The 26,781-nt window shown below is 39.9% G+C and overlaps 1 protein-coding gene across 5 annotated transcripts in view; it reads right to left on the reverse strand.

Moving 5' to 3' along the window:
- The window catches only part of ALCAM (activated leukocyte cell adhesion molecule), a 113,118-nt gene that overhangs the window by 10,269 nt on the left and 76,068 nt on the right, over positions 1 to 26,781 (reverse strand). For 3 of the 5 annotated variants that reach the window (XM_040056163.2, XM_040056161.2, XM_040056162.2), the window contains exons 2-14: positions 25,025 to 25,125; positions 22,120 to 22,339; positions 18,113 to 18,177; positions 17,649 to 17,736; positions 16,639 to 16,821; positions 11,780 to 11,907; positions 10,039 to 10,168; positions 4,534 to 4,646; positions 3,520 to 3,655; positions 3,310 to 3,443; positions 1,705 to 1,837; positions 978 to 1,016; positions 590 to 707 (exon numbers count right to left, since the gene is read on the reverse strand). In XM_040056163.2, coding sequence (XP_039912097.1) covers positions 590 to 707; positions 978 to 1,016; positions 1,705 to 1,837; positions 3,310 to 3,443; positions 3,520 to 3,655; positions 4,534 to 4,646; positions 10,039 to 10,168; positions 11,780 to 11,907; positions 16,639 to 16,821; positions 17,649 to 17,736; positions 18,113 to 18,177; positions 22,120 to 22,339; positions 25,025 to 25,125 — 1,588 coding nt within the window. Of the gene's footprint in view, positions 1 to 589; positions 708 to 977; positions 1,017 to 1,704; positions 1,838 to 3,305; positions 3,444 to 3,519; positions 3,656 to 4,533; positions 4,647 to 10,038; positions 10,169 to 11,779; positions 11,908 to 16,638; positions 16,822 to 17,648; positions 17,737 to 18,112; positions 18,178 to 22,119; positions 22,340 to 25,024; positions 25,126 to 26,781 lie in introns of all 5 variants that reach the window. The other 2 variants (XM_058419411.1, XM_058419410.1) reach the window with 1 other exon arrangement.

The following is a 26,781-nucleotide window of genomic DNA, read 5'->3' on the forward strand; positions in this document are numbered from 1 at the left end:
GGCCTCACTGGAAAATGCTGCTTTATGCCTGTGATGGTTAAAACCTGGATTGGGTTGAGAGCTCCTAGCTTTTTCAGCAACTGAAGCTCTATTTTTACCAATTTTATTTCAGAAATCTCAAAGTACAAGCGAACAAAACAATTAAAGATCTCTCTTCTCCCTGAGATTGTTGAGTCCTGTTCTGTATGTTATTCCATTTTTAAAGGAAACAAGCTAGCCAATTTCTAAATGAAGGCAGTTTCTAGCACCAGTACATCCACACAGACTTCCACACATCAAGTTCCACAATTAAGTACTATATTAAAATGAAAGAGTCAGCACAGACTTGGCTGTCAGGAAACAGGACCTCATTACTACTATGATCTATGAAATCTCGGAACCCCACCTCCAGAAGATGAGTCCCATTAAGCGTTAGGAGAAGCCAATCAGAGGTACCAAGTTTCCTTTCACTATCAAGTGCACCTACTGTAACAGCTTTTACCCACTCCAGAAAACTGGAATGCTGTAGAGGAAGGAAAACAGGTAAACATAATCTCTGCTTATGACTGTTTTTTTCCAGCTTAGCATAAAGTTCAAAAAAAATTCTTACTTTGATTTCTTCACATAGAGCCAGTAGACAACACCTGCAATCAGAGCAACCAGTAGAAGACCGACCACAATCCCTACTATTAGCTTTGCCTGGTCATTAACCTTTTCACTATTGTCATCTGAAGGAAAGAAGAAAAGTTAAACATTACGACATTTCTAAAGAATTTTTACCAGAAACAGAAAAAAGGGATTAGAAAGAAAAAAAAAAAAAAGGCATTGTTCTCTAAATGCATTTTTAAACCTCAAGAAAGTCACACCTTGTTCAATTACAGCACCAGCTATTTCAAATCAAATCAAATTGGCTTTAAGGGACTTGTGCAGTGAACTAAAAAGGTCTTGAACTGAGACAATCAAAAATAAGGGTTACAGAGAGAGGAAACCATACGTACCACTTCTGTCCTCTGGTTCATCATATTCTGGAATACTTACTGAAATGAAAAATGTTAAAATTAAATTAAAAACAACACATATTAGACCTGAACATCACCTTTAATTACCTATTTACAGCAATGACAGAAACTAGAACAGTGTTTGCCAAAGAAGATATTTAATCCCGTCTGTAAACAGAAGTCTTTCCTTTGTAACTATACTATATCCATTAGAAGAATCTTACTCTAAACCTGTAATATTCAAGTCAGAAATATTTCTGACCGAGTATTTTTACACTACCTTTCATCGTGACATATGATTAAAGCCCAGTGCAGCTGATTTCTGTTGTGAGTCAAATCATGCCAGTAATAATAAACTGGAATTTAGGGACTAAGAGATATTGTTAATTTTGTAATAAATAAAGATTTCTGTCTAGCAAAAGAAGCATTACTTTGCAGTATTTTGTACAATTATGTTGTACTATGATTTTGTAGTATTGTTTACTTCTGTAAATAGAGGTAGCTGGCCAAGAAGTTCATGACGATTAAGTGACACTGTAAAAAGCTATCAAAAGATTTTATGTACTACCGATCCAGAGTGGATTTACAAATGCTTGACTTAAAACAAAAAGGTTAAATATCTTAGTATCAACATTACTATGCAGACCTACTCTTTATTTGAGTGTGATGTATGGGTACTTTATGAGAAACTGTAACTTTAAGGAAATTATCTTTAGAGGACACTCACTAGCAGAGACGTTCATGGAGGTCACAGTCCTTTCTAGCTCATTTTCTGCAATGCAAGTTAAAGTTACATTTTCCTCAGGAGCAATTACAATTTTACTGGAAAATTTCCCATTAACATATTTTGTCTCCTCTGTCTGAAAAGGTGAAAAATGAAGATTAGTATCCTTTAAAAACACAAAGAACAATACTTGCATCATTTGTATTACACATTGAAAATGTTTAGAGGGAAGTAACTTTCAACTAATATTTCAGTTTTCCAAATAATAGTAAGAGAAATACTACATTGTTTTACTAACTGATGTGAATATTTGAAAGAAAAAGTTGGCCAAAACATTCAGTTACAGATACTATAGAGTGTACTGTAACACCAATGATAAAAAGGGTTTTTTCTGAAAAAGTTAACAACATTCTGTATTTGCTTTTAATTAAAGTATTTAAAAAAATATTGCAAGTGAAAAAATTCTTAATGAAAATTTCAAAGATATGTATATATATATATATAGAGAGAGAGAGAGAGAGTATAATTTTTTTTCCATCTTGCTGTTTTTCATTTATGTCATTATAAAGAGAAGAATTGCTCCAAGTTTTCCAAGCTATTTCCACACAAAGCATTATTTTGCCAGGCTACATGTATCTAGTAGCACCTGTAGTATCTGTACTGTAATACTGATGTGTTGTTCCTTAGATTTGCTGTACATCAGTCTTGAAATAATGCAACCCCCAGAGAAAATTATTTTCAGTCATAGATATAGCTTCAAGACAATTTCTGTCCTACACCTATATGACTAAATGGACAAATTTTGTGAGCTACACAATTTCTGTAGGCTTAAAGCAAAACCTTATGAAATGTAATGGAATCTACAGGAGTGCTGTACATTGTACTTCCAGCCACTGACTGTAGTGAAGTCTCAGTTATTTTTCCTGCTAAGGCAAAATGTGGCAATGCTTTGCATGGGATTTGGTAATCCATGTAAAAATACTTCAATTTGCATATTTTCCAGGTATTTTTCTTGTTATATATGAGTTCTTCTTATTTATCCCTTAGGATGAATACATAATCGTTCTCTTTCCAGTGAGAAACAACAGGTATAACCATACAAAAATAACTATAAATATTAGGATAAAAGCTGCAAAGCTCATAAGGAACTATACTGAATGTAACTTCTGATTCAGACATGCCAAATTTCATTACATTTCACTCAGTTAATGCCTACATCAAGTACCCATTTGCTTTCTAATGTATGTTCTACAATTCCATCATTATTTGCAAATTCTTTATGCAATGGCAAAATCAGCACATTACCCAGATAAAACTACTAAGTACCTTCATTTAAAAATTGCATATTTCATTTGTAACCTTTTCTTTTGCCTTCCAGCTTCAGCTTGTAGCCAGTGGATCTCTTTTGCCTTCCCCTGCTCTAGTCAGAAAGGCTTTATCATAAAAAAATCATCCATGTAAATACCATGTAGCTACTACTTAACCTTCTCTTAGATAAATGAGAAAGACTTTTCTTCAACCTCACTATCTCAAAAATGTTCCTTGATTTTAATTTGCACTTGCTATACACTAGTTTTTGGTGGATAAAGTAATAAGAAAGATACTTGCTTTATTTACGATGCTTCCGCTGCCCGTAACCGTCCACTGCACTGCTGGCTTGGGGAAACCTTCCACGTGGCAGATAATTGTTTTTGACATTTTATTTGTGTTGGTTTTCTTGGTCATTTTGATTTGAGGTTTTCCTACAAGAACAATATTACAGTGACTCTTTTTATTTTACAAGAACAATTAATAATCGTTAACCATCTGCTTGCTTACCTTCCACAATAAGTTTAAGTGTCTGTCTTTTCCTCAGTCCTTCCACCTCCTGGAGAGTAGTTTCACAGACATAGTTTCCAGCATCTTGATACTGAAGACTTGAAAATGATGGACTTGTTTGCATTCTGGTATTGTCCTGATAAAGTCAGAAGTTAGAAGTGACAGAGACGGACTCACAATACATTAACCCCTTAATGACAAATGTGACTGCTATCAACAGAAGTTTTCACATGCTTTGGAAAATTAGAGCCTCACTTTTTTAAGCTACTTCCCCATTAATAAGAACATTTGAGTATACAGCATGAGAAGTGGAAACTGCTGGAGATTTACAGAAGCCATCTCCTTTCTTCTTGAACAATTTTGCTTTCAAATCAAGAGCATAGATGGGATCAGTTATTGGCTCCAAGTTTTTCTAGTAGGTTGGCCAAGATTATGAGTGATGTAACACATTTGAGACACAAGCAACTCTCCTCTAGGCCAGGCTTACAAGATCAACACATGCTCATAACCAACCATTAGGCATCATTATTGTAAGTCTCCAGCACTTCAGGTTTCATGTATAAAGCCACCTTCTTCAATAGATATATTTTTCACCATCTGACCTCTCAATCCTTGCCCTTTTGTTATGTCTATCAGAACCAAGACCAAACACACCTCTGACAAAATGCACCAAAATTCCTCCAAATGGACTTTTTTTTTTCCTCAGAAGAACCTTATTCTCAAAGGGCCTTGTACAGATTTTCAAAATCTCAAAATTTCAAGAAAGTTGTATTTGTGTTACAATATGCCTTAATTCTCTCTATTTGGAAGCTGAGCTGATAATTACAGCTGATTTTCAGCCATCAATGTGAGTAGATCTCATTTTAACCACATGCGTAAGACCCACTTTAACAATATTCTTTAAAAAGCCCAATGAGCATCTTCCTTCCTTCCTCCTTCCAAAACACTGACATAGCAGCAGTAATACAAAGAGGTGAACACTCAGATGGAGTGTGAAATAGATGAATTACTGACCTTTATCCAAAAAACAGTTGCATTTCTACTAGAAGAAATCGTGCATGACACAGGCAGCGCCTCTCCAATCTGTTTTGTGACTTCTCCGCTCGGAGTAAGCTGCAAATCCAAATCTGGGATAGAAAGAATATTTGTAAAAAGTAAATCTCGGAAAGCCTGCCCCATTTCAGAGGCTTACCAAGAAAAGAAAATGTGACTAATTGCACTCATTAAATTCAAGATTTCATTTCTTCAATAAAATCTAAGTCAATTTTACAAGGAAGGGAGATGAGAGAATTATCCTAAAACAGGCATTGCAGAACATTCACATTTTTTCTGTAATTATAGGCTAAAAGGAAAAGCAAAAGCTCACTAATCACTAGACAAATAGATACTTTTTTTCCACCTTATTCTGCTGAAAGGATGACAGAGTAGGCACAAGAAGCTGAAGAAGTGCTTCACACAACCGTGTGTGCAGCTTGGAAAGGGAAGCACAGAATGCTGTGAGGGTACCTTACTATGGGCCAGGCAAAAAAGCATCTTCAGGGGAGGACTAAGGTGAGTGGGGACATGTTATCCCAAATAGTAATTGTGGAGAGAAAGGCAGGTCAAGGTGTACCTTTCTTTTGTGTGATAAAACTAAAGGATTTTTATCCTCAGAATCTGAAGGGGAAGAAGAGTCAAAGAGGGTGTACGAGACACAATACTGACTGAAGGGGTGAGAAGTCTAAATTACAGGGTTGGGGAAGTGCACATGTAGCCCTTTATTTGTTCTCATTTGTAACTTAAAATGCCACTTTTGTGTACCTCGAGAAAGAGTCCAAGCTCTTCCTGACATATTTAAGCTCCAGGGGAATTGCAGTCAGTGACAGACAGCTGTGTTTGACACAAGGCAGGGGGAGAGCCACTAACAGAAACATCAGGAAACATTACTCTAGATTTTTCTTAGTATAAGGATTTGGTGGGGTGGTCATTTTTTTTAATTTTATTCCTACAGTGAAAGAAAAGCAGAGTTTGCCAGTCTCTGTTTTGCTTCCCCTCTGACAGTGCCTTGCTTGTAAGCCAAATTGCCTGGTTGAATGACTATCACAGATGTGTGCACAGACACAGACACATGCAGTCAAAAGCACACGACTTCATCTCAAATATTTCCAGTACTTGCTGGAAAAGGACTGCAAAGCCTCCTTTTGGCTTTTAAGCTGAGATTAAAAAAAAGCTTGAGACAAAATATCACAGTAGAGGAAAGTGAGTTTTCCTTAACAAAACACTGAACTTCACTACTGGCTTCATTCAGTGGTTGCCCTGGGAACACTACTGTAATTAAATGTAGAAGTTCAGGGAACAACTAGGGTTCAGCCTGTACTACTGGTCTGCAGCATTATTATCTGTGTTACAAGCCCAATGTCTTGTCTGAGAGGTCACAAGAACTGTACTTTCATCTGTGAATGGGTCAAAAAATCTTGATGAGATAAAATACATCTTGTTTCTGTATTCCTATTGGGATTTCCTATCCTCCCTCCTGAAACCAGTAAACAGAACCGAACTACTCTCCGTGGCTTCCAGAAGAAAAAAACGACTCCTCCACTGAGCAGTATAAGATTTGGGATACTGTATGGGATGTGTTTCTTCTTGCTTTGTGTTACCCTTAAGCACATTCCATCAGGGCAGAAGGGCAGCTGAAGAAAAAGCTAGGATTCTTTTTTATTTCCCACCACCCCCCTCAAGAATTTCATTCTGCATGTACTTAAACCTTTTGTCCTTTGAAGAAAGATAGAGCCTCAAACTCAAGAGATCATGAAAGACCATTCAGAAGGCATTACTCTCACATTTGCCATAGGAAGCAAAAATTCATGAAAGCTTTTGCTTTCATCTCAGGCAAGACTGACACTGAGCCCAGAGCAGTTTTTCAGCCCGGTCTTTGTGCAGTGTAACAGACTACAATCCCTCCCACACCGTGGCCTTGGCTGCTATAGCAGCTCAGGAAAATGTAGTGTATGAGATGAGCTACATAAGTCATACAAATACTGCTCTGAGTTATGAGGCAAGACAGAATTAAGCAATTGTTTAACATAGGATCCCCTCTAGGAGCTCTACATGAACGACGTGATTTAGCTTAATTTTCTGCCAGTTTATCTGTAGGGTCCACAAAGAAATGTGACGTAGTTACCTTTACCTCTCTACTTAGTAAACAATCTCTCTTTGGTACAGAAGTATGAGGAGAAAACACTTCTTGCATATAGAAGACTGTTAAAATTAAATTTTTGCCTCCAATGAAAGAAAAACTTTTCTGTATATTTCATGTTTGGCTTTGAAATGTTCTTCAGAAACAAGCTCCTCATCAGGCACCATTTTCAATATATGCTAGCTCTTAATGTGGTCTCATTTGAAGTCTCGCATTGATTTCAGTGCTGTCTTTGCATACCAAGTAGGGCAGGGAAGAGACAAGCAGTGCATTCTGCACTTATCACCACATCATGTGAGGGAGGTATGGAATTAATGTGGGCAAGACTGGAGCACACATTTCAGTTTGGAAGCTGTGGCACATCTAGGACAGGCTCCCAGCATTTAAAGGAGGCCTCTGACAGAATATTGGGAAAACTGTGCAGGCATTTTGTTGTCTGAACTCCATAAATAAACTCGTAGACAACTAAAAACTTCTAGTATCTTGAGAATATATTCTTTCATGCATCATTCAAAAGTCGATTTCCCTTGTATTTTCAATGGCTTTACTGAAAGACAAGACAAATCAAGACAAGGCTATAAAAATATCTATAGAGAAATACAAATGCTATACTCCTCAGACCTTTAAGTTACTGGATGCTTCGTAGAATGCATTTTAGCAGAAAGGAAAGTACCACAAAGAGGAAGTTCCACAGACCTACTTATTCCACATCAGGTTTTATGTGCAGAAACAATTACAGAATCATAGAGTGTTTGGGCTGGAAGAGACTAAAAGATCATCTGCTTCCAACCTCCCTGCATTGGGCAGGAACACCAACAGTGGACCAAGCTGCTCAAATCCCTACAGCAGCAGATAATAGAAGGGCACTTTGGGTTGAAGGAGTTGCTCCTTTATAGCTGAAGGAAGATACACCTGCCCTCAACTGCTGGGTGCTTTCCTTGCCTCAGTCAGGGTGTGCTCCTACATCTCTGGAAGTGGTTGTAAACAGCTTTTGCTCTGCTCTCCTCCCTGCCAGTTTTGCTCATCTGACCCTGGTCAAACTCACTGAAGGAACAGAGCTAGCAGAGAATTTACAACCTAGTGCAAAAAAACCCCAAACCCACAACACCAATCCTGCTCTGCTGCTCCCTCTGTAGAGGGACAAATCATGGCAGCCACGAGCACTCAGGTCTGGACTTTAAACTGGGACCTGGCTGCAGAGATCCTGCTCTGAAGGGCAAGAGCTCAGGTTGCACAGTTTGTCCTTTATGTTCCATGGGTAAGGCAGGGAATCTTTCATCCCCCCCTCAATTTCCTTCATAAATAATTTCCCTAAGCATTATGGGTAGCTCAGGTGCTTTTATGTCAATTTTCCGCTTTCTGTAAGTCTCATAATTTACAATCAACTTGGAAAAAGGGAGCTTGGTAATCTCTGCAAAAAATATTTGAGGATTATGGCATGATAATGTTTTTTCTTACCTGCAAGAACCTTTCCCTACCTAGACGCCGAAAGAAATCAGTGCCATTATAATGCTCAATAAAATTGGTTTGGGAAAAGCACTACAGGTGAAATTTAACAAATTACTATAAATAGTTTCCCAGATTTTAAATAATATTATTATAGTGCCTGCTTTTTGTTGTGTCTGAGGTTGGGTTTTTGAAAAAGAAAATAAAAAAATCTAAAATTATGAGATTGGATGTGAAGAAATGAAAAGCCCTGACTCCTAATCAAGATTTTTTTAGTGTAACAGCACAGAGAGGAATAATCACCCATATAAAAGGTGAACAATAAAGCAAAAGAAGGGGAAAAACTAGGATTTGATAGGCATTAGTAAGTATTATCTGAAAAGCAAACTACATGCTGCAGAAATGCTTTAGACCAGCATCAGACAAGACACTGAAGTACCTTAAAGGTAGGGAATGGTCTGGACATTCAGCAATCACAGAACTATTCCAGGCCACTGCACCTCATTTTAAAAAAAGGCTGTATTTCAGACAGAGGTGTTTTGGAAAAACAAAACAAACCCTCAGTAAAGTGAAGCAGTAGGGTACTGGAGTGCAGCTCTGAGTTCTGAGTAGCTGCATTAGCTGCCAGCACTGGGAAGACTCGTGGCTGGAAACTACATGTTTCTCTGGCATAGTAAAGCTCTTGGAATGTGCAGACAAAATAGAAGAGATAGGAAAACTGGCTTAAAAATAGCTTGGAGCTGAGGAAGCCATTTTTTAGAGTAATTATTTATGAAAGTACAAGTAGACATGCAATCCACTTGGAGAAAAAATTAAAGGGTCAGTTACACCAGAGCAAAGCTACCTTTGCTATCCAGCAGTTAAGAGGCAGTAGCACAGGGCCCTTTTCAGGTTTTACATGCCCAGCTCTTGGCAAACAGAATGGGTGGGCAGGGTAACAACAGGTAACTTTATGAAAGGCAAAATATTCATTAAATATAATAGTACAATTAATCATGTGCCGATATATTCTGCGTGTACTGCACCTCTTCCAAGAAAAAAGGATTCAAATCCAAGTATAGAAACATTAAGTTTGTTTTCATGTAAAGTATAATTACAGTGGAAACATTTAAACTTCATTATCCTTCAGATAGATCCCTCTGAACCTGTCACTGTTGATGCTACTGTGAAGACTACAGACCATCAATGTTTTTAGGGGAAAACTACTACCCTTGGCTTGAGTTTTATTTCACAGCCTGTGATAGTATAGCACAGTTTGAAAGAGTTCCTGCTCTTGTCTTCTGCATAAAGAGATTAAAAGCAACTATTGCTTCAGTGGTTCAACTAGTTCAATGGCTCCTTTTGAAGTGTTGCTGATTAGTTACTAAATAGTATCCAGATAAAGAAAATTTACTGAGCTCTGCAGCTCCCACGATCCTGGGAAAAGTGAAAAACCCCAGCTTTTCCTACATGAACACAACGACTTCCTGAATTTCTTTTCTACTGAACTCGTTACACGCTCATTGAGGGAATGGGAACTTGACAATGAAGAATGACCTTCAGTGATATCCATGTTTGTGTACATTCTAAGACATAGCTGGAAGAGAGCAATTTGCCCTATATATGTTAACATGAGTGAAAGATAAAATAACAAAATTCTTACTCTGTGTGACAGTGCAATGGAACCATATACTATCCAAAGTTTCATGAAGTGAAACTATCTAGCCAATGAACGGAGAAAGTCAAGATTTTCAAACAGAAATACATTAGAACAGACAGAAATGACTGGGCACTCCTTCAAACCAGTGCTTCACCTGTAGCTGACTGCACTAAGCTGCATACACAAAGCAGAGGAGCGATCCCAGGAGGTCCAAGATCAGTTTGTGTCCTACCCAGGAGAGCAAAATGCAATGACTTACAGTGCACAGTGATGGTGGTCGAGTCCATCATGCTTTTGTCAGTCAGAGAGCACTTGTATTCTCCTGTTGCATTTCGTCTCACATCTGTCATTACGTAAGTATCTGAGCTTCTTATACCTTCTGCTTCTCCCTGTGGGTGGAAAACAAGACATTTACCGTACATGGGCCTGCTAAACCCAATAATTTTTGTTGAGGATTTTTTAATTATAAGCCTGGTGAAATACTCCAAAGTACGTACAAACGTGGCATCATTGAAGTGTAATTACCTATTAATTAAACTCATATTTATGGCCTGCATGACAATGTAATTAAAAAAACCAAAACCCTACAATCAAGAGTTTACAACTAAATCATTTTAAGAGGATGTTAAAATACAAAATTTGAAAGTTTAGCAGAAAAAAATAGCCTACTGATAAGTATTGCAGAAATCAAAAGAACAAAACAAATTGTGTTTCTAAATCTGATTCTGATATACTCAGCTTAGGACAAATCATGAACTGAATTGTACTGCATTGCACATTTTTGAACCGCACAAGCATGCTGCTGTTTTGAATTAGCCAGTAAATGTTGCTTTATTGCTCTCCAGTTCCCCAGTTTCCCCCTGATTACTGACTTAGATCAGCTTTGGAACAAGCATAGAATGATACTCTAATTCCTGTCTCTGAATCCAGAAAGAGATTTATTATACCTGTGAGCCTTTCAAAGAGATCACCCACTGCAGCTCTCCTTGAGAGAAAGGACCAGTATCAGGTAGCAGGGAGCCCAAAGATAAGACAGACTTGGGTGTTTAACTCACTCCCTGTGATGGTGGAGCAAGGAGAGATACCAGACACTTTTTCACTGGCATTTTAGTGAGTTTCTAGGATGACTCACTGAATCTAAATGGCTGTTCTGAGATAAGGACTTCAGCTCCTAGCTCCCCTTGCTCTCTCCAGCAATTGAAACATGCCAGGAGTTCAGAGTAGATGACGATTATGGTCAGAGGGTGACACGCTGGGTTTGAAATATCTGAAAGGACACCACTTATTCTGGCTTCTCGCAAGAGCAGCTCCGCTGAGGGCTGCAGCGGGAACAAATAAGCTTATAAAATAGGAGAGGGAAGCAGGACATGGGAACAAGGACCAGGAGTCTTAGAATATAAAGCCACATCTGTCTGTGGATTTCACCAGTACTAAGATGATTAATGGTAACAAAGCCTTTATTTTTGTCAGCCTGTGTCTTACGCATTTTAAAGATTTGTTCTCCTGTGCTGTCACACGCATTATTTTTTGTGTTGTTATGCCACTAAACAATTAATTAACTGAAGAAAAGAAATTGCACGAAGATTAATCTGTGAAAGTCCAAGAAATCGCTGAATTAATTTGCTGTACTTTCACTGCTGGATCTGTGTTATGACAACAGATGAGATGGTTTTCTTCAAGATGCTAAACTGCTGTAATCAAAACTGTTTATTAAAATACCTGATGATGGGAAATGAAGCCTTGTCATTTTTAGTAGGTCTAAACTCCTGAAAAATTTGGGTGGGCTGGGGGGAAGGAAAGGTTTTTTCAAAAATATTTTGCCAACTGAGGTGAGGCATTCTCAGAGCATGATATAAAGGTCAATGTCTATCTTCAGTGTTTGTCCCACTGAATTCCTTTAATTTGTTACAAAACCACGTAGACACTGACATGTAGCAATGTCTGCAGGAAGGAATGATACAGAATATTTCACTAGGCAGGGACAGCAAGGCAGGACTTACTGGAATGTAAAACAGGAACTCCTGTGGAGGAGGGTTGCCATTTCCTGAGCACTTCAGAGTGATGTTATCACCCTCTTTAATGGTACTACTTTGTGGCAGCACTTGAATAGTCACCTTCTCTGTTGGGTCTGTGAAAATAATGTGCATATTTTATAGCACCATCATAATCCACACAGCAACACTATGCATACAATATTCACGGCCCAAGAAAATGCAATTTTATCATCCTGCAGCTGAAAATATTTGCATGTGTAGATCTTTTTATAAAAGAACTTGAAGCTAATCACACTTTCTATATTTTTGTCAATTAAGCGCAAAGAACTCATATGACATAAAATTCATTTTTCTTTTCCAAAATACCTGTAACTGAAACAGCAATGATTACAACTATGTCATGTTCTTTAAAGCAAAAGAAATCCTGATAAGTATGAACCATTTCATGGTGTGATTTCATTATGAGGGATTAACTTGTCCTGTGTGAAATTCCCTGTTTGGAGGACTGCAGCAATCAGAAAAACAACTGAAGCTCTCAGTGCCATGTATTAGTATTAGATAAGAGCCTTCTGGCATTAAAAAGAAATAAATATGAACTAAGCGACTATGTTCAGCCTATCCTATATGCTGATCACTACAGGCTTTCAGAAAGATAAATCTGGTGAATGTAATAGGACCCTTAACATCGCCAACAGAACGGTAAATGTAACATACTTCTGTCATGTTCACGGAAGTTGAACTACAACTTACATTTTGCTTTCATAATCTTTTTAAAGCAGAGTATTCTTTAGCAGACGCTATTCTTTCTAAGGAGAGGCCTAAATACAATTTTTTTAAAAAAACAAAGGTAAAACGAACAAAATTCAAATAATACAGGCAGATAATACTCTCCCCATTTTAATTTCAACGGATAAATAAAATTCCATCCGAGATGCCAGTCTTGCATCAAGACACAGCGCAGCGCACCTTATTAGGCACTAAAAAATCTCCTGAGCAGAGAAGCCCTGGCTGACAGGTGATTCTGTGTGTTTAGTGAAGCGTGTGCTCTACAGCCCTGCCGGCCCTTCAGGCATTTATCACCTCTGACTCCCGCCGTGGCATTTCTCAGTACCGGGAGCTCTCGAGCAGCGAGAGCCCAGCGCCTCGCCCCTCCCCAGGGCAGCACGGCCGCTGGATTCCCACCACGGCCTCGGCTCCCTTCCACGGCCAGACAAGCTTCCACCTCAGCACCTTCAGAGCTGAAGCACAACTCTGCCTGCGTGGGAGAAGGAAGCCCAGCATCACAGGTGGTATGGAGTACAACAGATGCAATGGGATTGCTGGCCAGGAATGACATGCGTGCCCTTCTTGGTAGCCGCTGGGGTAAAAAACTCAAGTTTCACGGGCTGCTGCAAAATATCTTTCCTTCTGTCAAGTTTATATTAAGGTAAAGTTATCATAAAGAATGTCTAGATATACCCTGGAATTGCGTCGGCTTTGTCTCGAGGCTGAAATGGGAGGAATTAATAAAGAGTAAGACTTTAGGACTTTAGTTTAGAACAGATTTGCCCCCACAGAGATAAACAGAACTGGATTAAAAATGGACACAGTTAAACAAAACTTACATTCTTGAAAACCACCAGGCTTTTCTGTAGAAATATCCTACCCTTCCATCTACTGTAATCAACCAGGAGCAAATTTTAATTTAATTTGCTAAACTAGAAAAAAAACCCCCACAAACATACAGAAGTAAGCAACAAAAAGCTACTTTAACTGTTGTCTAAGATGAAGAGGTCATTCTCCTGAGGAAGATGCAGCCTGAGAAGAGGAAGATGGTGTCCAGTGCCATGCAGAGTGGCGCTTGGTATGAATAATGTACTCCCCCGCTTTCACCGGGAAACAGGAGCTGCCTGGTGAAGGCACATCTTGCCTCTCAGTGGCACACAGGCCAGACTTGGCCCATCTTACTCGGTGCTTTTGCAAATCTGAGATTCTGCTTTCTACAACGGCAAAATTCCAGGAGCCAGCACCAAAAGGCAGCCACTTAGTAAAGGAATGCTGCTACCCCAGAGCTGCCCCAGCCACTGTGCCATTTCAAGGAAAACACCAAGGCTGGAAGCAGCTTGAGTGTGAGGTGTCTTTGACTCGAATCTGTTATGTAAAGCAGTTGATCCATAACAAGACAGACACCTAACAACAGGCATGACTGGGAAGTCTGCCTGACAAACATTATCTTTTTACACTGATTAATGCTGAGCAGAACCCCACTAAACTGGAGCCTAGATAATTAAGTATCTGTGATACTATCTAAGTGTCCAGCTCCAACATTTCTCTCCTAGTACTCCCTGCTTTCAAGTAGCTTCCTTGCTTGCAGCTGCAAAACCAAGCACGTAACTGCTGCTAGCTGAGCTAAATCACCCTAATCCTAGAAACATCCATCACAGCAAGACCTAATTCACTCTTCTTCTCATACTAGGTTACAGTGGCTGGCTCCTTCCAGGATGTGAACTAGCTACTAAACGCTTGACTACTGAAGACTGCGCTAACTCCATGCATAATATAAAATTAATAAAAAAAAACCCCACAAAAAACCCCAATAAAACATTTCTTAGATCCTGACTGAATAGATATATCTTTAAAAAAATCTTCCGAAGGCATAATTTTTTTTAGGAGAAATGGATAAGTTGCAAGGAATGAGCAGTAGGTCTTGATGATTTTGTTCTACTGTTTTAGAGATGCAAAATATCATAGTTTTGACAATCAATCTAAAATTAAAAAGGCTGAAAGACTTTCATTTCTTAAGACTTGGAGTCTGACATTTTTTAAATCTGTGTTATATTTGACTCTTTAAAAGAAAATCACATTAATTGAGAAACTAATTAGGAAGACTGAACTAAACTAAAGCAAAACCAAATCAGGTCATTATCATCAACTAACAGCATGAAAGTCATGAAATGCATCTGTTGAAGCTTGGACATCTATTAACAAAGAATTTCACAAATTCATTTGGAGATGCAATTATGCAGAGTAAGGAACTGAAGTTACAGCAGATGAAAATACTCAGAAGGAAAATTGGGTAACTCCACACTCTAAAGCCAAAGTTCACACCTAAGGCCTCTCCAGTACTGAAGGGTGTGCCTGCCTCCCAGTATTTGCTAATTAGCAGCACACTGCTGGAATTAGGTTCTGTGCTGCTAGACCTGGACTAGAAGAGCTAGGTTATCAAACATTAAATCTTCATACAGAGGGCACACTACATGTGGCCAGTGACCATCCCAGAGCCATGCAGCCCTCTTTTCCCTTCATATTGGGCAGTTCTTACTTGCAAGTGCATGTAGGACAGAAATCTGGAACAGCCTCACCCTCAAGAGGTGAAGTGGTCCTAGTGCATGAAAGCAGAGGGGAAATGAGGACAGCACAGCATCTCTTGGCAAGTAATAGCAACAAATGCTTTCTGGTCATTGCGTTTCTTTCCTAGGAACTTCTGCCATGCACAGCAGGAGTGACATTCATGGTCATGGGGCTCCACAAATGACAGGAAAAAAACCACAGTGAAATTTGATACCCAGCTTTCTAAAGCAAAACCAAAAAAATAAGAAATGCCTCTAGCTTTAAAGTGATGGGATAGGTGTCTCCAGGCTTGAAGCACCTATGGTATTCCCATGGGTAACAGCTGTCCCAGAGGTTTTCTCCATTAATTCGGCTGGTTGCCATTCTGGAGAAACAGCTGGTAAAAAGACAGCTCTAACTTAAGATGAAACCAAGGACTGGGTGATCCAAGGTTTGGTTTTATTTGATCAAGGTCAAAGCTGATCCCCTACACGGTGGCTCAACAAACTTTACCTGTAGAGGAAAAGCAACTACTGTCTAGGCAGAGCACACATGGCACTTCCAGCCTATGGCTTTTGTTTTCAAGGCAATGGTGCACTCACACTACCTGGAGAAATCCAGTGCCTTATTTTCTGTGTTTTCAGCTGGATTACACAGTTGTCATACAGCACATTGCTAAGGCACAGATGCTGGACCATATACTTAGACCTATCATTCCAAAAACAGGGGGTCATCTTCTATAGGATGAGGTATTAGTTGAAGTGTGCAGAGAGGTAACACTTGACTGGACATATTGCTTGTCTCCTATTCATCTACCTCCTGCTGTGACCTACTGCCTTCAGAAGTGTCATTTTACTAGACTTTGAAATGTTTCTTCCCTAGTCTCTAAATGCCGCCACCTCCTCTGATCCTTCCTTGCCAACAGCCTGTTTTGTTTATTCAGAGGAACATTATGATTTCCACATCCGTCAGTAACACAGTAAGGAAGCTGCTTTAGAATTCAGTCCAGTTAGAAGCAATTATTTACACAAATTCTCTACTTAAAAGTCTACCGATATTCAAATTATACATTTTAAATGTAAAACACATCATCTTACAGCTGTAGAGATGCATTTTGTGCAAGGCAGACAGCCAGCATTAACTGCTTGGTGCTGACTCTGAAAAGATGGAAAACATTTGAGTTTACTAAAAACTGTATTGTGTATTTACCACCTATTTCAGGGGGTACAGAGAGTCACTTTTATCAACCGCTATAACTTCTCTTAAAATTCTCAAAAGCCTACTTCATTGTAGTTTCTCATGGCTATCTCTTTTCTCTTGTCAATGAAATCTCAACATTGAATATTCTATTGCTGGGAAAAATGAAATTGCAGGTAAATCTGAAGACAATAAAAATTACCTTGGCAATTAACTCAGACCTTCTTGATGCAAATCAGTTTTGAAGAAAGCATTTCAATAGCCAAGCAACCTCTAATTTTGTAAACTGTTCCTGATTTAGCTTTCCCCTGACCCAGAGGTAGACTGTGTACAGTACAAGATGCATTTCGATAACTTACAGTGAACATCGAAGACAACTGGTTCAGACTGCATTGTTTTCTGCCCAGATGGTCCATAGTAAGTCACAACGCAAGAGAACTTGGCATTTACATCTTCCTTTGTTGGCATGTACTGAAGGGACGATGTCATGGTGAAGAGTCCAGTTGTTCTGTCCACAATCTTTTGCAAATTTATGACCACAACTGAAAAAGAAATAATGTTTCGGTGTCACACGGACAGAATTTGAAACCTTTTTCCTGTATGTTGTTGCCTGTTCTGCATTTGAGATCAGGCTGCAAGCATACAAAAAACATTACATGTTACCCAAGAGATTGTATAGTTTTCCTCTAGTACTGCCACTGAACTATACCAGGAACATTTTACCAACAACATGCTCCTAATCTACCAAATATTTTAAACCAAATCCAAACAAAAAACTAGTTGCAAACTGGGGAAGGTTTAATACCAGTCTAATTTCTAACTCAGAAAGAAAGCCTCAAAAATGATGGCAAAAAAATTAGGATCAAATTTATTTTTTCAACATTCTCTAATTTATGGAAGGAAACATACTGTAGCCTTATCGGTGTGCCAAAGTTGAAAAGAAAAAAAAAAAAAAAAAGTTGTTCTTACATATCCAGGAAAATAAATAGTTGTATAAGATGATGTTCTGTGTGGTCCGAAGCACAATATTGGATGGGTGTGAAACTAAGACAGTTAACACCTTAAAAAAAATTGGGAATTAGATACAGGTTTCTATTAGTTATATAGGCTCAAAAGTAGCTTTGTGATAGCATTAGTAAAGGCAATTCTCCTCCCCGTGGTGTGTATTTAAAACTAGAACTAAAGAGAATGATTACGAGGGGTAGCTTGAGTACTCTGAATGTCTCCTTCTAGCTGTATCTTTCCATATGAGCAGTTTTCCTCAAAGGAAGAACACATGAGAGCGAGGCAGAGCAGCCCCTGTAAGCACAGCCCCCCCTGCATACACCCATGCGTGGCTCCAGGGACACCGGCCACCAGCACAACGCACCATCGTCCACGGGCTGCAGGACTCTCCCGTTTCTGTACCACGTCACATTGCCCTCGGGATAGCTGTCCCTTGAAACGCACTCCCCAAGCTGCAAAACAGACAGGAATCGGTCACTTGTTTGCCCCACCGCGTTTTACCGCAATTCTGCTTTTACTTACACCGTTTTGAGTCAAAAGTTCGAGAAAGTTCAAGTGCTTAACCTCAACCGCTTTTCTTAAATAGGGCAAGTCAAATCGGTGAGGTACAATTTGGAAGAGGGCGGTGGGTCTAAGATCAGGGCGGCCCTTGTTTGCAGATCAGGCAGGAATAAACATAGTGGCAAGGCAACTGCTCTGTGCTCAGCCTGGCTCTAGACTGGCAGGCAGGTGCTCATTCACCTCTCTGAGCCATCACCCTTGTCTGGACTGTAAAGGGACTTCGGCAGCTGTTGGGAACATAACTGTGACGGAGAATGCTGCTCTTACCATTTGTAGCTTCTCTGTTTCTAAGAGGTTTGCTTGATGTAAGATTTCTGGTTGAGAGGGTTGTTCTAAAACATAAACAGGATAAAAGTACTGGTGAAGGGAGCACAAACAGCTGTTTGAAAAACAAACAAAAAAACCACTAAAAATGTGTGGACTTTTGAAATGAAACAAAATAATCTAGTTTGATACAGTCTTGCCTACATTTTCCCATTACAAGAAGAAAAGGTAAGGCACTCCTATTTCAATATTAGGAAAAGAACAAGAGCAAACTCTCGCTTTAAATGTGTCATGCCTTCCACAGTGCGCTCTGACAATATATCCTTTAGCCAGACAGACTAGTTCACCACCCAGGAGGAGAGAAACTGATCTGATCTATCGATTTATAGGATACACATGCTGGAGAAGGAGCCAGAAGTACAGAACCTGTAGCAACAAAAAAAACAGTTTTCCTTGCAGATATTACTGTAGCTAAGCTGTCAGCATTATAAAGGAACAAATACAACCTAATCATTCTTCTAATGTTTCTTTTTCCTAACTGGGATTATTACACATAAGAAATTCAGATGATAGAGGAAAGTGTAATTATTTTAACCGATTCTGTGTTAGTTATGACTCTCTCAAAAAAAACCCCAAACTTTTTCTTCAGTGCCAGTTAGTCTTCTTATTTACTTTTATTATGGTAGATGGACCTCTTAGCTTGCCAAAGTGGAGGATCTCTCAGTGTTTCCATCATAAAAGACTACTTTCTAGGGACTATATAACTTGTCTGTTAAAACAGTTTGGCCTGAAGCCTGGAATGCAAATTTTTATCTCCAAAAGAGACAGTTTTGCCCACACTTTTAAAAGACGAGGGGAAGAGTGAAAGAAAAAAAATAAGTCAACGTCTATATAGTCAAGGAAAGGCTCTACACCCTATCTGTACTGCTTAAACAAACATACTTTTACAGAGTGAAACACTCTTAACCACATCAGCCTACAGAGCCGTTTCCCCAAATCAAGCTTCCTACGAAACACTGCATGCACAGCCCTAAGGGGACTTCACCACTGCCTTGCCCAAGTCTCTGCACACACTGATGAAGTTATTGATGTGCAGATGCACTGCTCCTGTTGTCACAGAGGCAGCAAGCCTGTGTGTTTTCCCAATAATCCATTTTATTTGTGTGCATGTTTACGTGCAAGTGCACAAATACTCTTCACTTGAATGACTACCCCAGGACGGAACAAAATCAGGTCAAAAGGGAGATGAAAGTGAATAAAAGAAGCTATTCATCTGACATTTTTCAAGTAACTTTGCTTGTGGCAAAAAAACCAAAACAAAACAAAAGATACAGTCAAACTAAGACCGTCATATTCTTTTCAAAGGACTAATAAGGATTTTTATTTTTAGGAGATATACATATATTTATTTCTCTTTTGTTAGCTTTAAAGGAAAAAAAGGTTGATCTTTTCCATATAAGAACCTGTCAAGGACAAAATATTTTCATGTCAATTCAAGAAAACTTGGTTTTACAAGACCATTAACAGGCCTTCTGGGTCAGATTTTTGGGTCCCATAAACAGGGATAATTGCCTGGCTGTCCCAGTCACCATCCGATCAAGCCACGACACCTTCCCCCACTTCAGCTTTGCTTCGTTCTGTCTCTCATCTCCCCCAGGACAGGTTAGAGATGACCCTGGCTTTGGCGTGTTGAGGGAAAGGGGGGCCCCCTGGCTCTGTGGCTGCTGTGTGGGGCTCTCCCCACTCTGAGTGCTCTGTGACTGAGCAGATGTTCCCTCTGGGAGGCTGCCACCTGCTCTCTGCGAGCAGCCTGCGAGAGGAAACGCCTGCTGCCAGATCCCCGCAGCCGCTGCACGTGCACCAAGGTAATTCGCTGTAAAAACACTTACTCGGCGTTTACCAGCTCAGCGTCTGAAGCGAGAAAAAAATTTTAAACTTGGCAGCAAAACCCACTTTGGTGGGTTTGCAACTTCAGCACACTGCTTATCTCTCAGCTTAAGAGCCTGCCAGAGTACTTTGCAACTCTATATAGGCCTCATAATAGAGGGGAAAAGAATTCACTGCCTACAAAAGCCAAGCGCCAGTGCAGCAGGAGAGCAGCTCCTGTCCGCTGGGCTGCTCTGCTTTGGAAACTGGCCATTTAATTCCACAAAAAAGTTGCTGACAGGATCCATCTGGAGAGCTGGGAGTGATTGTTTGAGTAGTCAGTGAGAGAGACTAGCAGGTGGTACCTGTGCAGTGAGCCATTTTCAGCTCCTTAGTCCTGAGATAATCAGGTAGCACAGCTGAGGACGGAACAAGCCCCAGCAAACCCAGAATCAGTCGTGACTTCTGGGATGCAGCCGAGTTTCAGGTGCATGAGATTCTGGTTTATGATGGTCACGTTGCAGCAGCCTAGCTCTGTACCTGGAGCTCAACGAGTTAGAAACTCCCCTCGTTAAATAAATGAGGCTTGCCAGCTACTCTTAATTCTTCTGCAATTACAGCAAGCAAGCAACTAAAAATGAGAACTTAAAAACCAGACTCAAGAAAATGAAATGCGAAGAAAAGTTAAGGGAACCGTAAAAAAAGTTGTGAACGCAAAGTGAGAAAACACAAAGGTAATTCTTCTTTGGCAGTGCTAAGTTGGCCATATTACATGCGTGGCATCCTCCCTTCTTATCTTCCTTAGTAAATAGAAGCTTCCTCTATTAGAATTAATGCACAGAATAAACAAGACAGGCTGTGCTCCATGGCTGAGTTAGCATTGTGTTAATGCTTAGTAGAGTACACAGTAATTCAAGCAGTTACCGTTTCATTTTACCATATACCATTGCCTTATCTACATATTTACTACTGTGCAATAAGTAAACATGATAACTCTTTATCATTTATTGTGTTCACTATGTGTGCTCTGAGCACACTCCTCCCTGTTGTCATTAATTCAATTGTTCTTGCAGTCAAATTGAAAGTGAAACGAGGGAATTACTATTGGCTCCTAATCTCATTTATGTGACTGACAGCATAGATTTCATTGAGGACTCCCTGACACCTTCTATCTGACAGAAACAAAAGGCTGCCCTTCCAAAACATGAATTTGTGCTTTTCAAGCAGAGTGTGATCTCTTTGAAAGCGCCCATACCCGCAGTCAGTGTGTTCTCACAACATACTCTGACTGGATAAATCTGCACCTGAAGAGCAACAAAGGCCAGAGGCCATATAAAAACACGAAGTTAAGGAAGATAAGACACTGCAGTCACAGCCTTGTGTCCCTAAAAAGCCACGATGGATGCCTCCCCAGGCTGACTCAAGGTTTGATGGATTATACCTCTGCTCTGAATCAGCACCAGGAAGGGACCAGGCTTGTCCCTGCTCCTGTGTGAGCTCTGAGCTGGGCTGTGCCTCTCAGGGCTGGGGTTTGCACTGCAGACCAGCCTTGCCATCGAGCTGTAGTGACAGCAAACAATAATGAACCTCGGCATGCTCTAGGAGAGAAGGGCAGACTGGTACTTCTCCTTCCTACCATTCAGCAGGGGACAAAACAAGCATTTGGGGCTGGTGGCTCATTTTCCAGCCTCTTGCTCTCTCCCTCACAGTTTGTGGTGGTGCACAGTAGCTGCTCAGAGCCGCTTCAAACCTCCCCCCATGAAATAATCCTGCAGACCGCACACGGTTAATGTTTCCCTCCTGCAGAAAAATTTGCTCTGAGAACAAATGGAAAATAATCAATGCTAATTTTACATTTTTCATTTCCAAGGCCAAATGACATCACATAAGTGAGTCATTATCAAAGCCTAAAATTCTCTTTGAGCCAGCACTTATCATGAATAAACTGCAAGTGCAGGCAGTCCTGTTACATAAATGCCACCAGTAGATTACATTTTTGAAAGCTGCAGAAATTTGCTAGTCTTAGTAATTTACTGAGCCAAACTTACTTTCTTGGCTTTAATCCTGCCTTAAACAAAAGTTCCTGTAATTTATGATTCAGATGCTGATGAATGTTAATGGTAGTAACAACTAGATTTACTTACTGAAAACTTTGACTATCGTCGGCTCTTCGGAAACATCATCTTCTGTAACTAGCATACATACAAATCTCTTTTCATCACTGATTCTTGCGTTCTTGATGGATAACGTATAGTTTTCTGAGAGACTCAACCTGTCTTTGTAGTCTGGTACATCATCATACTGTACATTTTTTTTTGTTGATGATCTGAAGGCAATAAATACTGGAGATCCGTTTGGCATTTCCTATAATAAAAGGATAAACATCTCTACTACGCATAAACACTCATTTAAAAGTTTCTGAAGATTTGCAATTGGTACAAACATTTCATTTAAGAAAAAAAAAAAAATCTGCAAACTGTATCAGATGGCTGTTTTTTCCCTGATTAATTTCTGTTGTACATAGAAGAAATTCAGCGTAAAAAGGGCTAGTTTAAGACCGCCATTGAGAATATCATCAGTAGGAATTATTTCAATCCTTTGGCTCGATCTCAGCATAGCAAAGGGCTTTCTCTGATAAAAGCTGGTGTTTTTGGCAGCACTTGCCACTGTCTGTATGAAAAAATATTTGAAATAGAAGCATGTGTGAGCTAGTCTCAAGAGCTCCAATTTCCTTTTTTCTCATTGTTCTACATATTCATATTGTTTATTTGGGATACTTAGATTTTATTTCAAATGCAGGATTTAATCAGGCATAACTGCCTATTTTATTCTAAATTAGTTGTTAGGTTTGTGGTTTTGTTTTTGGTTTTTTTTTCCCTTTGTCTTTAAAGGAACCAAGTGCTTGTAGCATGGGAACATACATACAAACAATATTGTTAATCAGCCAAGTACTGTTTTCTAGACATCCTCCTTATGCAGTTACCATCCCAAGAAAGAACACAAAGATTACAGCCTTGCACAAATCTCTCACATTAAACAAACAAACAACCACAAGAATTTTATGAGGGACACAGCTACAGGGACAGTTCTACAGGATTTGATCCCTTCGTCCTTACACAAACACACACGCACAGAGCAGGGACAGACAGCGTCTGCCTTTATTTAAAGAGAGGTGAAACACCGATTCTATCTTCATGCTCAGTATTGTGCCAGGTGCTGGAAAAGGTTTTAATTCTCTTTTATCCCTTATACCCTGCAGCACTGATGTTAGTAGTGTTCCCAGCACAATACCTCTGCAGAGCCCACAGAAGCGTGGTGATGCTGTGATGAGATGAGTGGTGTCAGAACTGTGCAGGGAGCAGGAGGCATCAGCTGGTTGTGAAGTTTAAATTCCTTTACAGTCTTTCTCCCTCTCCTACTTTTATCTCTTGGGCTTGTCTAATGTTTGTCACACAGGAAACACTGTCCTGACTCGATACTCTTGACAAGAAGTTGGCTGTCAAGTGCAAATGAGCTCCTAACTCCCGTAGCCCACCCAGGCGCAGGCACACACAGGTAGTCAAGCACACTCAGGTTTCCACCAGGAAGCCAAATTGCTCCTCACAAGGCAGTAGAGAAGAAAATACAGTTTATCCTTCTTCCAATAAAATAATCGCCTTACAAAAGAAACCTAATCCAACCCTTTCTGTTTCCATGCCTGGGAGAAAAGGTATCACTTTCCCTTTGTTGTGTGGGCTGTCAACAATTTCGTACAACAGCAACTTAGGCTTCCTTATACGTTAGGTTTCATGTCCCTTTCCATTTAGAAGAAGCTGAAACATCTCCCCTTGCTGCTTGGTACTTGTCCAACACAGACAATCCAAATGCAATGGAAAGAGATAATGCGTTTCTTTTTTCAGAATGTCCTTGTGTCTTCAGAGAGATGGACTTGTGTCTTCCCAAGAAAAGTCAGCAGACTGAAAAAGATACTGCAAAATGTAGACATTCCATCTTCTGAATGCTCACATGAAACAGTTTTACTGTCCCTTTTTGTGGAAACCTTCTTCCCAGACTTCTGACAATTTCCTGAAAAGTGTTTGCAGGAAAAGAACTATTGAGTGGATGTGGGCTGCAAAAGCTGCAAAACTGCATATATAAACGAAGGAGCAAATAGGGGAAAATGAAACTCCCCCCACCACTGGCAGATCATTCTCCTGCAAAAATAGGCTGGTGGATGCCATTTGCAAAAAGAGAGAGAGAACTACTTAATTTTAAATCCACTAGAAACTATCTATTATTGCAAGTACATTTTGTTTGAGAAGAGGAAATTTAGATGAACTTCACAGAGGCATGAAAACCATTTGTCTCAGTACAGTCTGAGAAGCAAAAGGGGTTTGGAATCCCAGTGTTTTTATCCACACATGTTTCCAGGTTTCCTTTAACTTGGATATGCCAACTGTCCTTGTGACCTGGGACAGAGATCATATACAGGAGAAGCTCATCCTGTGGTGTTCCTACTGCAGGCTGGGCAGCACACCTAGAGAGTACCCATGCTTTGGCCTCTGCTCCCTGCCAGAAATGGCAGAGTGAAACCGCCAGCAACGCTCCCAAGGTCAGCTCTGCTCTCTTCTCCGCTGTGCATCGAGCACAAGGAAGCCTGAAACAGATCTGAGTGACTGTCAAATCAACCAAAGATGGGTACAGCGCTTTTTCCCAGGGATGAAGCACGTTCTGCTTCAGGCAGCCGACTTCAAAAGTGTTCAAATGTACGACAATGGCTCTGTCAAGTGAGCGAGACACCATGGGATAACACGCTAGATCTCTAATACAGGTTGGCAGAGAACTCCTGAATAATTATTTCTCTTGAACAATGAGATTAATTCCCCAAACCTCTAATCTGCACTTGGCAGAAACTATACAGCTTGGAATCTTGCAGTCTTCAAACTGGACAAATACAAGAATAAATGGCTTCACATGTGAGGCAGAAATCCTATCATTTGGAATCTTAAAATCTCAGACACACATAAATACATCATCTTGTAACAGCTCTAATAAATAAGATATACTTACATATTTCCATTTTCCAAACATAAGACCATCTGGTACTTCTAGAGGACAAGGCATAGTAATAGTGTCTCCATATATTGCATTTACTGTGTACAATCCCAGAGCTAGAGAACAAACAGAAAGAGAGGAAACAATTTTAAGTATTTTCTTGAATTCCTACACACTGACTAGTATTTGGTTCACACCTATTGCAACAGCAGCTCCTTTACAAATGGTTATCTCCCAGCACGTAGGATTTACAGGATCCTTGAACCTATAACAAAACAGAACTTCTATCACTATATTTGTTAAGTGAATGTTATAACCTTTTTGGACCCATGTTTCCCACTAGAGTCAATGGGAGCCAAGTGGATTTCCAAACAGGACTGCACCTGCTCTATCAGATGAATATCTACACTACAATCAGGATTGCTCAAACTTAAAATGTACAAAGGGAAAATCCCTAACCTGTATTTTCTCCATCTGAAAAAAAGCCTGGAGAGGTTACATTGCAACACAATATTGTGAGGAGGCCAACAAAGAATTGATACTCTGACTGCTGCATAACATTAAAAACAGAGGAAATGATGACAGAAAAGGGAACGATGATATTTAAAATGTCTTCCCTAAAACCCGGGGGGAAAAAAACCCCAACAAAACAAAAAAACTCAAACAAACAAAAAACCCCAACAAACTAGTCTGCACATTTACATTTTGGAAAAATGAAGTGAAATGCTTCTATGAATTATTTAAGAACAGCTTTTTTGGAAATCTCAGCACAATGTTATTGTGCAAATGCATATCAATTCACAGAATAAAACCGACCCACTCGTTTTTATTGTCCAAAACATGTGAATTGAACAAAGCCAACAGACACTGAAGTGGTGAAGTGCAGAAATTCAAGGAAGCTTAAAGGAGAAGATGTTACAACTTTGTGCATTTGCAACAATTCAGCTTTGGTCCTCCTTTCCTTAGCTGCCTCTTGTTTGCTGCTCCTTGTGCTGGGGAGAGAGTTTGCCCCTAGTGCTTGCCAAGAGAGCGTGTTGGCAGCCTGCTCTCAGCCACACATCTGCAACTTCTGTCAGATTCTGTGCCTAGAGACTCAGGATCTCCCCCCTTCCTGCAGCTTTAGTTGCAACGGCAGCTTAAGGGCTTGCTTCCAAAGGAACTGCATGTCAGAGAGTGAAGATGCTGGTGAGGTAGCCAGGTGTTTTTGAGGAGAATCATCCATTCACTCCTTCTAGAAACAATAATTTTTCTGGAGAGTCAACCCTTCCCCTCTATATCTGGAAAAAGAAGCATGCATGCCCAAAGACCTGAGCAACAGACCCCTTTGCTTTTCTCAAGTCCTAAGGCGGTTGCCTGGAGGACCTGACAATTCCATGGAGTGCATACATAGATGCACTCAACAGGAAGGTTTTTCCAAAGGATTGTTTTTTGTTTTAAAGAAAACAACGCCTTTTCAAAGAGCCAAACACTGAATTCCTCGCCTGCAATTTAAACTAGAAAGACTCCAGGGAATTCTTCTCGGGTGAGAACTTCAGAGCTCACTGTAAACGTCAGCTTGTATTTATCACTTGTATCAGAGTGACAAATGAGGCTGTGGGGCTTTGTGCTGTGTGATATTGCACAAAGAAACAGTATTCCAAAATCTTTCCTTAGAGAAGCTATAACCTGATGGCACCACATCATTAAGGCAGAAAAGCGGGCTGGAGCTTAATGGATTAAAGGAAGGCAGGAGATAAAAGGCACCACTACCTGCCTTTATCTTCAACTTTCTT

Source organism: Hirundo rustica, chromosome 2 (genome assembly GCF_015227805.2).
Source record: "Hirundo rustica isolate bHirRus1 chromosome 2, bHirRus1.pri.v3, whole genome shotgun sequence".
Taxonomy (NCBI): Eukaryota; Metazoa; Chordata; class Aves; order Passeriformes; family Hirundinidae; genus Hirundo; species Hirundo rustica.